Source organism: Miniopterus natalensis, chromosome 18, assembly GCF_054644295.1.
Source record: "Miniopterus natalensis isolate mMinNat1 chromosome 18, mMinNat1.hap1, whole genome shotgun sequence".
In the NCBI taxonomy this organism is placed as follows: Eukaryota; Metazoa; Chordata; class Mammalia; order Chiroptera; family Miniopteridae; genus Miniopterus; species Miniopterus natalensis.
In genome coordinates this window covers 35,354,945-35,364,182 of record NC_142098.1, presented here as the reverse complement: position 1 = coordinate 35,364,182, position 9,238 = coordinate 35,354,945, and the positions used below count along the sequence as shown (strand labels likewise).

Below are 9,238 nucleotides of genomic sequence, written 5' to 3'. Positions count from 1 at the left end.
ACCCTGGCGCAGAGAGGAAAGAGACTTGCCAATGTCATCCACAGCAGGCGGGGATCAAAGGTCTGACTCCAGAACTCCTCCTTCCACACCTAGGCATCTTCCCTGTGTCCCCACCTGTCTCACCAAACCTCCTTCTCCACCCAGATTCCTTCCGTGGGACAAAAGATGTAGGCGGAGTTGGTTTTCAGGTTTTTATTGTGGGTGTATTTCTGGTGGCGGGACAGGGCGGAGGGGCAGGCCCTCCCGGGAGGGGGCAGAGGAGGCCAGGCCCGGCCGGAGGGAAAGGAGGGCGGGGGGACATTTCTTTACTCTCGGATCTTCAGTTCCCGAGCCATCTGGCAGAGGGAGCAGGGCAAACAGAAGGTGAGCGCCGCCCAGTCGTGCCCGACAGAGCCCTAGGGGGTGGGAGAGAGCGGTTAGGAGCCCGGCCCGGGTCCCGGGGACCACCCAGCCCGGCCCGCGGGCCGACCCGCGCACCTGGATGCGGTAGCGCTCCCGCATGCCCGTGCGCAGCGAGTGCAGGCCGCCGGGCAGGTAGGGCGCGCAGCAGCACTCGCCGAAGTCGTCGGAGATGCGGCAGGCGAGGCACAGAGGCGCGAAAGTGCCACACAGACCTGGGGGGGGGGGGAGGGGTCAGGAGGGCCCGCCCGGCACCTCCTGCCGGCCAGGCTGAGGGTCCCCGGAGCCAAGTTGAGGGTCCCAGAGGGAATTGAGGGGTGGGGTGGGGTTAGTGGTTGAGAAATAGGGTGGGAAGCTGGGGGGGGGGCGTTGAAGGTCCGAGGGGAAGATGGAAGGTGTGAGGTCAGGGTCCTAGGAAGTTTTGGGGGTTCGAGGAAGGCGTGAGGGCTAGAGAGTGGGGATTCAGGGTCCAAGGAGGGGAGAGGGGGATGGAGGCGACCTTCCTCCCTCCCACCATCCCGGGGCCTGGAGGGGGGCGCGGGCACTCACAGACGGGCATGTCGTTGCAGCAGTCCGTGAGACCGGTGTGCCAGTCACTGAGCTGGGTCTGGTAGCAGCTGGTGGCACACTGGGGCTGACTGGTCACGGGGTAGGACATGGCTGCGGAGTGGGGGACGGGGTCAGCGGGCAGCCTCGCAACGCCTCCTGGGCCCCGCCCCTGCCCCCCCTCTGCCGGGCAGTCTGGGCGGGGCCACCAGGCCGCCCACTGAGGGGACACCACTGCAACCCCTTTCCTTCTGCCACCTCTGGGCAGTCACATCCCAGTGTGACCCATTGCCACTGCCTCCTGCACGTCTGGTTGAGCTGGGGGTGGGGCTCCTGCGGGTGCGGGAAAGGGTGCGCGCCACATGTGGGCGGGGCTGAGCCGTGCCGCCGCCTCCTCCACGTCTGGGCCTGGGGTGCTGGGTTCCCGCATTTCAGGGGCCTCTGGGGTACAAGTAGGCGCCGTCTGTCTTCGAAGCCAGGGTGCCCAGGGGAGGGAAGCGGCCAGGTTCCGGGGACTGGAAGGGTTGCCGGTCCATCCAGTGATCCCACCTTTGCCTTTCACGTTGTCGTGCATCTCAAACTGCATCTTCCTGGCCCTGAGGAGGTGGCGTTGGGGACAGCAGAGGTGGCGGCGGTGACAGCAGCGAAGTCTGTCCAAGGGACGCTGGATACTGAGGGAGCCAAGGGCAAGGGGCGGGGGCACTAGGGGCTGGGTTCTCAGGGGAAGGATGCTGGGGAGAAAGAGGCCATGTCAGCCTGCTGGCTAGAAGAGACATGGGACAGGGATGTATGGGGTGGGGGCGAGAAACTCGCCCATCTCTGTACAGCTGCCCGACAGACCCCAGAGGACACTCCTCCTTCCAGAGGCAGAGACAGGCTGAGCCACAGACAAGGGGAGGAAGAGATAAGAGCCAGGTGCCCTGAGAGATGCCACCAGTAAGCTCATGCCTGCCCAGCACTTTGACTTCTCGGCAAGCCCCTTTCACAGGTGCAACACTGAGGCTCAGAAAGGTGACGAGAGAATGCCCCACATCTAATGGCCCAGACCAAGGGGGTTAAGCGAGGGGGTGCTAGGCTTGAGGACTTCCAAATTCCACCCAGAGATATTCAGGCTGAGAAGGGGGCACAGGGAGCATTGAGAAAGACAGGGATGTCCAGAGAGATAGTCAGAGATCTGCAAGGAGACAGAGATTCGAGTGGAGTGAGGTGGGGAAGGACAGAGCAGAGGCCCGACCTCAGAGCGAAGGGCTGTGGGGGGTGCACCTACCTGCAGGACAGCGATGGTGATGGCGATGATGGAGACAGCGATGTGGGTGACACGGGCACTGAGTTTTCAGTCTTGGGCCAGGAGCTGCTTATATTGGGGCGGGCCACAGGGCCCTGGGCGGGGCTCTGACAGAGGTACTCAGGGAGCCAAGCCGGTTGGGCTGAACCTCTTCCCCCCACCCCACCAGAACTTCCCCTCCCCCTTCATCCCTCCCCCCCACTTCCCCCTCCTCTAGTACCCCAGAAGACCAGGAAATTGTAGGGGAGGGGGTCCAGGGATGAAGAGCTGGCAGTGGAGATAGGAAGGGGAATGGACAGAGTGCTGGGAAGGGAAGGCAGAGCCAAGGTGCAAGGGACACAGCTGGGTCAAAGCACAGAGACCAAAAGAGGGAGAGACAGAGAGATGGGGAAGGAATGGGGGACAGAGGCAGAAGGGCAGGTCAAGATCAGAGAGAGATATAGGAGATTCAGAGATATGGAGGGAGGTGAGAAGCCACGAAGGGATGGAGAAATAGATGCCTAGACAGAGAGGCACAAAGATCTGCGGAGAAATCACAAGAAGGGGACACAGATTCAGAGAAGAGAGATGGGAAGGTGGAGGGGCAGGTAGGTAGAGACAGTGGCCACCACGGGACTTAGAGGAAAGGGAGAGGGAGAGAGAAGAAAGGCATGCAGTGCGGGAGAGAGTGCAGGGTGAGTCCGTTTGAGGCCTTTCCCACCATCCTTAGTGAGGTCCCCATTTCCCTGGGAGAGGGGGCATTGTCTTCCCATTCAAGGCCCTGATGCACATGGGTGGGGGGAGCAGTGTATTTTGGCTGAGATTCATGCTGGAACCAAAGTAAATAAACACACCTCACCCCACCTCTAAATTGTGAAGGGAGAAGGCTGGGAACTGAGAAGCCTGGCTCCTGAAGGAGGTGGCTGTGGCCCAGGCATCCTGGGTCCTAACAGATCAGAGGGATGGGGACCTGGGTTCCTGAGTCTGAGGGAGGAGGGGGCTGGGGTCCATATTCTTGGGTTAGGTCAAGCTGCATCCCTGAGTGGGCAGGGGTCCTGGGACTCCAGACCTGCTGGGTTTCTGATGGGTGAAAGAGCTAGGGGCCTGGATGCCTGAGTCACCAATGTCTCCCCCCAACAGGCCTGGCGGGATTGGAGGTGACTCAGTGAGGGAAGCAGCATTAGAGCCGGGTGGGGTTCCCAGTACGGGTGTCACCCCAAAAATGTAGGAGGCACTGGAAAATTGGGGTGTCACCTGTAGAGAAGGTGGTGTCATCATCCCACTGGGTATGGGGTGATGACAGGTAGATCACCCTGTTCGCCTGGGATCTCCGCTTTCCCGCAACCCCCTGGTTCAACGCATCAAGTCCCAAGCCCTGGTCTCCTGGCAGCACCCAGATGGCTTGCTGTCCTTGTCCCAGACTTGTGGGCAGCACTCAGGATCTTGCCCGTGTGTGTCCATCACTCAGTCCAGGAACCTGAATGTCTGTGGAACATCTTCTCTCCGCTTCTGTGCTAGTGTCCCTGTCCCCCATCCCTGCATCTTTGTCTCCAGCTCTAGCCTCTCCTCTTTCTTTTCTCATCTCTGCCAATGTTTCCAGATTTCGCTGGTTCTCTGTTTCCCCATCTCTGGGTCTCTCCTTCCAAGCTCCGTGTCTCTTGCCCTTCTCCTGCGATTTCTGCTTCCTATCTCGGTATCTACCCCCATCTCCAGGCCTACTCCCTGGAGGCAGCCATCGGGCCCCATCCCCCAGCTGTCCAGACCATGGGGTGCAGGTGACTCAAGGTCAGTCATCTCTGAGGACCCTAGGGCTCCCAGTATGACAACCTGAGCTGTCCTCCAGTTTCCTCTCCCAACTCTTACACAGCCTGGGGGCAGCAATTAGATACAGCAACTCATGTAGATGAGGAAATCGGGACTGAGGAAGTTGTGAGGTGGCCTGCTGTGGGGTGAGGAGGAGGGCGGGGGGCAGGAAGAGGAGAGGCCTGGGGGCTGAGGAGTGACCATGGCAGAATCTCCTGGCATCTGGCCTCCTCCCCCTCAAATATGGTTGCCAGATAAAATACAGGACGCCCAGTTAAATTTGAATTTCAGATAAACAACAAATACTTTTTTTAGTATAGGTATGTCCCATGCAATATTTACGATATACTTATACTAAAAAAGTATTTGTTGTTAATCTGAAATTCAAATTTAACTGGGCATCCTATACTCTGGTTTCTCTTCAGGTCACATAAATCTTTAACCCTTTTACAAATTTAACTGGGCATCCTGTATTTTTATTTGCTAAACCTGGAACCCTACCTTCAAAGACAGAGGAACCCAAATACCTGGCCCTCGCTTTTCCCAGAACCTAGGATTCTGGGCCCCCAGCCCTCCCTCCTCAGGACCTGAGCGTCCAGGTCTCAATCTCCCTCTTCTCCTCCCCTAGAATTCATGAATGGGGCACCCAGCCCCTACTCCTTCAGAATCCAGCAATCCAGGCTCCCAGCCCCTTTCCCCCCAGAATCTAAGAGTCCAGGCCAGGTCTGGGTCCAGTTGCCCAACATGGGTTTCATAAGGCGGGTGGTGCCACCAATGGCCCCGGTGGAACCGGTCAGGCTGAGCGGACAAGTGAGGTGGCCCCTCTTTCTATCGTAAGCCTGTTGTTTCCTCGAGGGCCAGCCCAGGAACAGGGAACTCTGGCTGGGTCCCTGTGTCTAGGTTTTGGTGTGGTGTGTGTTTGTGTGATGTGTGCCTCTCTGGGTGCTGTGTGTCCATGTGGGGATTGTTTTGATGTGTGTCACTTTGTGTGTCCCTGTGCTCTGGGGTGTGACATGTGAAGGGGTCTTTCTTATTTGTGTGTCTCTATTGGCCTCCTGTGATTTTCCTACCCACTGTGCACCTGAGTTTGAGTGTGGTCTTAGCTGTCAAAATTCTGTAATTCTGACTGGATTAAGGAGGGGATCATTTATTGAGCGATAGCCTTCTGTGATGCACTCCAAAACCTGAGTTTAAATCCTAATGGCCTCTTATTGGATATGAAATGTTGGGCAAATAACTAAATTTCCCCAGACCTCAATTTTCCCATCTGCAAAATGGGTTGTCAACAAATAGAGTTGTTGAGAGGATTAAATGAATTAATTCATGTAAGGTGCCTAGACTTGTGCCTGGCACATAGGAAATATTTTGTGTTCATGGTGATGATGATGATCTGTTCAGGTTGCTGGGGATACAATAGTAAATGAAACCAAGCCTTTGCTCTTGGTCCTGGTAAGGATTGGCTAAATGCCTATCAGTGGCTGGGCATATAACTGCATCACGGGGTATCTGTTTTGCATGTGGAAAGGGAAGGTAGGAGGAGATGGGGGAGACAAGGGAGAGGCTGAGAAACGAAACATGATGGGGACCGAGGAAGGGCTGCACAGAACGACGTGGATGTTTGTCCATCTATTCCATTAGCACTGGCTGAGCCCCTGCAATGAGCCAGGACCTCCGGCAGGCATTGGTTTAAGGTCTGGGGGAAAGTAGAGAGACCCAGAGAGTGAAGACCCACCAGCAAAGTTGTTGCTGCCCCAGATGGCTCATCTGTCTCCACGAGGGGCTTGGTGACAGTTCTGAGTGATGGAGACTCAGCGATGGAGAGGTACAGAGAGGGCCCTGCCCTTCCCTGGTCCTCCCTGAGGTCTGATCTTCCAGATCAAAGAGGCTGTGGGGGAAAGACTCCTCCCAGCCCAGGGAACCCCCGTGAATCATTTTCTTATCATCTCCTAATAGTATAATGACACATCTGCTCCCTCTAATCATTATTTTTGACCCCAACCAGGCCAAACGCCCAGAGCAAGAAGGGCTGGACAGCAAGGTACGTGGGAGTCAGGGTAGGGAATACCCGAGAGTCCCCATCCTTGGTCTTCCCTACCCCAGCACCCAGGAGTCCTGTCCCCTTGCCTTGTCCTCCCCGTGTCCTGGCTCTCTGCCCCTCTCTTTTCTCCCTTGTCTATCTTTTCTTCTCTCTCTGGGCCTGTCTCTATCTGCTTTTTTTTCTTTTCTTTTCTTTTTCTATCTGCTTGTTTATCACCATGTGTGTTTTGTGTCTCTCCTGTCTCTTTACATCTTGATTCTCCCTCCCTGGGTGTCAATTTTCTCACTTGTAAAATGGGGATTATAATAATAATAATAATCCAATCTCTTAGAGCTGTTATGAGGAAGACATGAGATAATCATGTAAAATGCTTAGCACAGAACCTGGGCCACAGTAAACTCCATACAAGAGAGCTCTATTATTATTTTCAATATTTTAATCTCTCCATTGGTATCTATGCTTTTCTCTTCGTCTCCACGTGAGTTTCCAGTCTCCTCCCACTCTGGGTTCCTTTGCAGACGGCACCCTGCCCTGGCTTCCCTTCTAGGGGAGAGGAAAGGGCATCTCGAGGCCAGGGCTTCTCCTAAGCGTTTTCCTCGTCATGCCTAGTCGAGCCCCACCTCAGGACCCAGAACTCTTGCCTGGGGACAACGCCTGGCTCCAATTTCATAAGTAGCCACATAAAATACTGAGCTTCAACTCTGTCATCCGTGGGCAGGCCAGTGACTCTTGGGACCAAGGAGTCCCTGTCCCTAGACCCCAGCCTTTCAGGTTCCCAGTTCCGTCCTCTCGCACGATGCAGGAGTCCAAGCTCTCAGCCTCCACCCCCCCCCCCCAACTGCTCCCCCTACGGGGCCTCAGTCTCCTCCTCCCTGGGGCCCCCAGCCTCCTCCTCAGGACCGAGGGGTCAGGACTCTCAAGTCCCCACGCTTCCTTAGGACGCAGGGCCAGGTCAGCAAACAGCCCAGGTGCGCGCAGCCAGAAACCGCACCGGCTTCTCCTCTGCGGCCCACCCGGCTCTCAACCACCTCGCGGTTTCTGTTTTTCCGGAGGCGGGTCTGACACGGGAGCCCGCCTCCGGGGTCTAGCTGGGAAAAGCTACCCATGACGTCAATCACTAGCACCCAGCCAATAGACACTCCGCCTCCTACTAGCCTGGCCACTCAGGGCGCGCCTCCTAGTGGGTGGGGCCCGCGGCCTAAGTCGGAGAGAGAGAGGCTCTCGGAGACGCCAGTCCCCGCCCTCCCGCCAGTAAGGGGGTCCTGGGGGTGGGAATCCCGGTGGGCTCGGCGGCACCGGAGCCGGGCGGTGAGGGGACGGGCCCCGCGGCGCGTGCAGGGCGCGCCCTTTCCAGCGCGCTCAGTGTTGGGATTCTGGACCTAGCTCGGGAGGGAAACGGTGGGCTTGGTGAGGCTTGAGGTGGACGAGGGAGCGTAGCTGGGCGATCGCCCATTTTGCTTTGTTGGAGACACTGAATCCGGGATGCACAGCCTCAGATATTCATTCATCCGTCCATTCCATTCCTCCCACCCTAAACCTGATTCTTGTCTGCACCTCCGCGTCCTGCCCACCGGTCCGTTCAGTGCTTCCCACCCTCATTGGTTCTCTCGCTCGCTGATTTCCGCACGTAAGCCCTCACACTCACCCATTCACACCTTCACCCGCCCATGACTTCAACATTTCCTGAGGCTTCCGACGTGCAGGGCCCGGCGCTGGGCGATGGTGGGGACCAAGCTGAGTCAGGCCTGGGTCAGATGGGAGGGAGGCCAGGCCCACACGTTGATGGGCAGGGGTGTGCGAGGCAGGGAAGTCCAGAAGAGTCTTTTCAGGTTTGTCAGGTGAGGAAAGGGTTTCCAGAGGAGGGGCCATTGGAGCTGGATCTTGGAGGAGCAGGAGGTGCCAAGCAAGGGTGCAGGAGAGCCTGTGGGGAGGGCATTTCATCACAAGCAAAGACAGAGAGCCATGCAAGAGTACTACTGTCTGTAGGTGCCCAGGCTGAAGGCAGCCAGGCTCGCAGCGGCCGGCTGAGGAGCTTGGACTTTGTTTGGGGGGGCCAGGGGCAGGTATCAGGAAGCCATGGAAGGGTTTAGAGCATGGAGGACTGAATCAGAGCTAGAGCCGGAACTGGAGGAGTAAGATAGGAAGCCAGTAGCCCAGAAGGTGGATTGGGCAGGGACCCACTCTGGAGAGGCTGGAGCCTGGATTAGGCCAGAGGCTGAAGGGATAAAGGCAAGAGGCAGAAAGAACAGAATATGGGGCTTGATGGGCCGGGAGGGGGGGGGGGGCAGCTCTCTGTGTGTCCAGGACAAGACCCAGTCCTCTGGCCTGAGGGACTGGGAGATGATGAAGCCATCCCTGGGATGGGGACAAGAAAGAGCAGGTTGGTGTGATGACTGGGCAGAGATGAACGTGGGGTCCTATGAGCTGGACAAGGAGAACTGTGACTCAGGCCAGTGGGTCTGCACCTTCAGGGAGAGTCCTGGGCTCCCTCCCCCATCCAGGACCTGAGTCAGAAATCACTTGGGTGAATGAGGGTCTCTGCCATGAGAGTCCTCCTCTCCCCACCTCATCAGGAAACCGTGCTTTCTTGTGTTTCTGCATCTTCTGTCTCTCCCCCTCTCCTTTCCCTGGCAGCATTAAATACACCTAAATACACACACACACACACACACACACACACACACCCTGCATCAAGCTTCCTTGAATTAGCTTTTATCCCTTTGACAGCTAAAGACTTGTGGAACCCACCAGCTCAGTCCCTTACCTCCTACTCCCTCCTCAACCCTGCACATCTGGCTGCCCACCTCCCATGGCCCTGCAGCGGCTCTGTACAAGACCGTGGAGGACCAGCCACTCATTGCTGAGGCCTGAGGATGCGTTCTCATCTGGCATAGGCCACTCCCTCCCGCCTAGCATTCCCTTTGCTCTACATCCTGTTCTTTCCTGGTCAGCTCCTTCCCTCTCCAGCTGCTCCTTAGAACCCCCCAGGGCTCACCTTTCACTGCCAGCCCTTTACTGGGCCGTGGTCCTCAGGGCTCTCCGTGTCTGGCCTAGCTCTCTGCTCCTCCCACCTGCCCCCTCTTCCTAGAAAGGTTCCTTGATGTTCCCATGGATTGTCTAAGACCTTTTGATCTCTCTGTGTGCAGAACAGCTCTCCGCACTCCCAACCCCCTCATACACACCTGAGC

General features: G+C 57.1%; 1 protein-coding gene across 1 annotated transcript; it reads right to left on the bottom strand.

Moving 5' to 3' along the window:
• Positions 1 to 305: 305 nt before the first annotated feature.
• Positions 306 to 1,057, bottom strand: CNFN (cornifelin). The gene is made up of 3 exons (XM_087827235.1): positions 949 to 1,057; positions 478 to 614; positions 306 to 395 (listed from the first exon to the last, which is right to left on the bottom strand). Exons 1-3 carry the CDS (start codon positions 1,055 to 1,057, stop codon positions 306 to 308), a joined length of 336 nt encoding a protein of 111 aa, XP_087683361.1.
• Between the last annotated feature and the right edge of the window lie 8,181 nt (positions 1,058 to 9,238).

Bases quoted from the DNA above. Each gene is read 5' to 3' on its own strand.
- CNFN (XM_087827235.1), bottom strand. From the start codon at position 1,057: ATGTCCTACCCCGTGACCAGTCAGCCCCAGTGTGCCACCAGCTGCTAC. The intron at 615-948 runs GTGAGTGCCCGC...CCCCCCCCCCAG, and splicing joins CTGCAACGACATGCCCGTCT to GTCTGTGTGGCACTTTCGCG. The intron at 396-477 runs GTGCGCGGGTCG...CCCACCCCCTAG, and splicing joins GGGAGCGCTACCGCATCCAG to GGCTCTGTCGGGCACGACTG.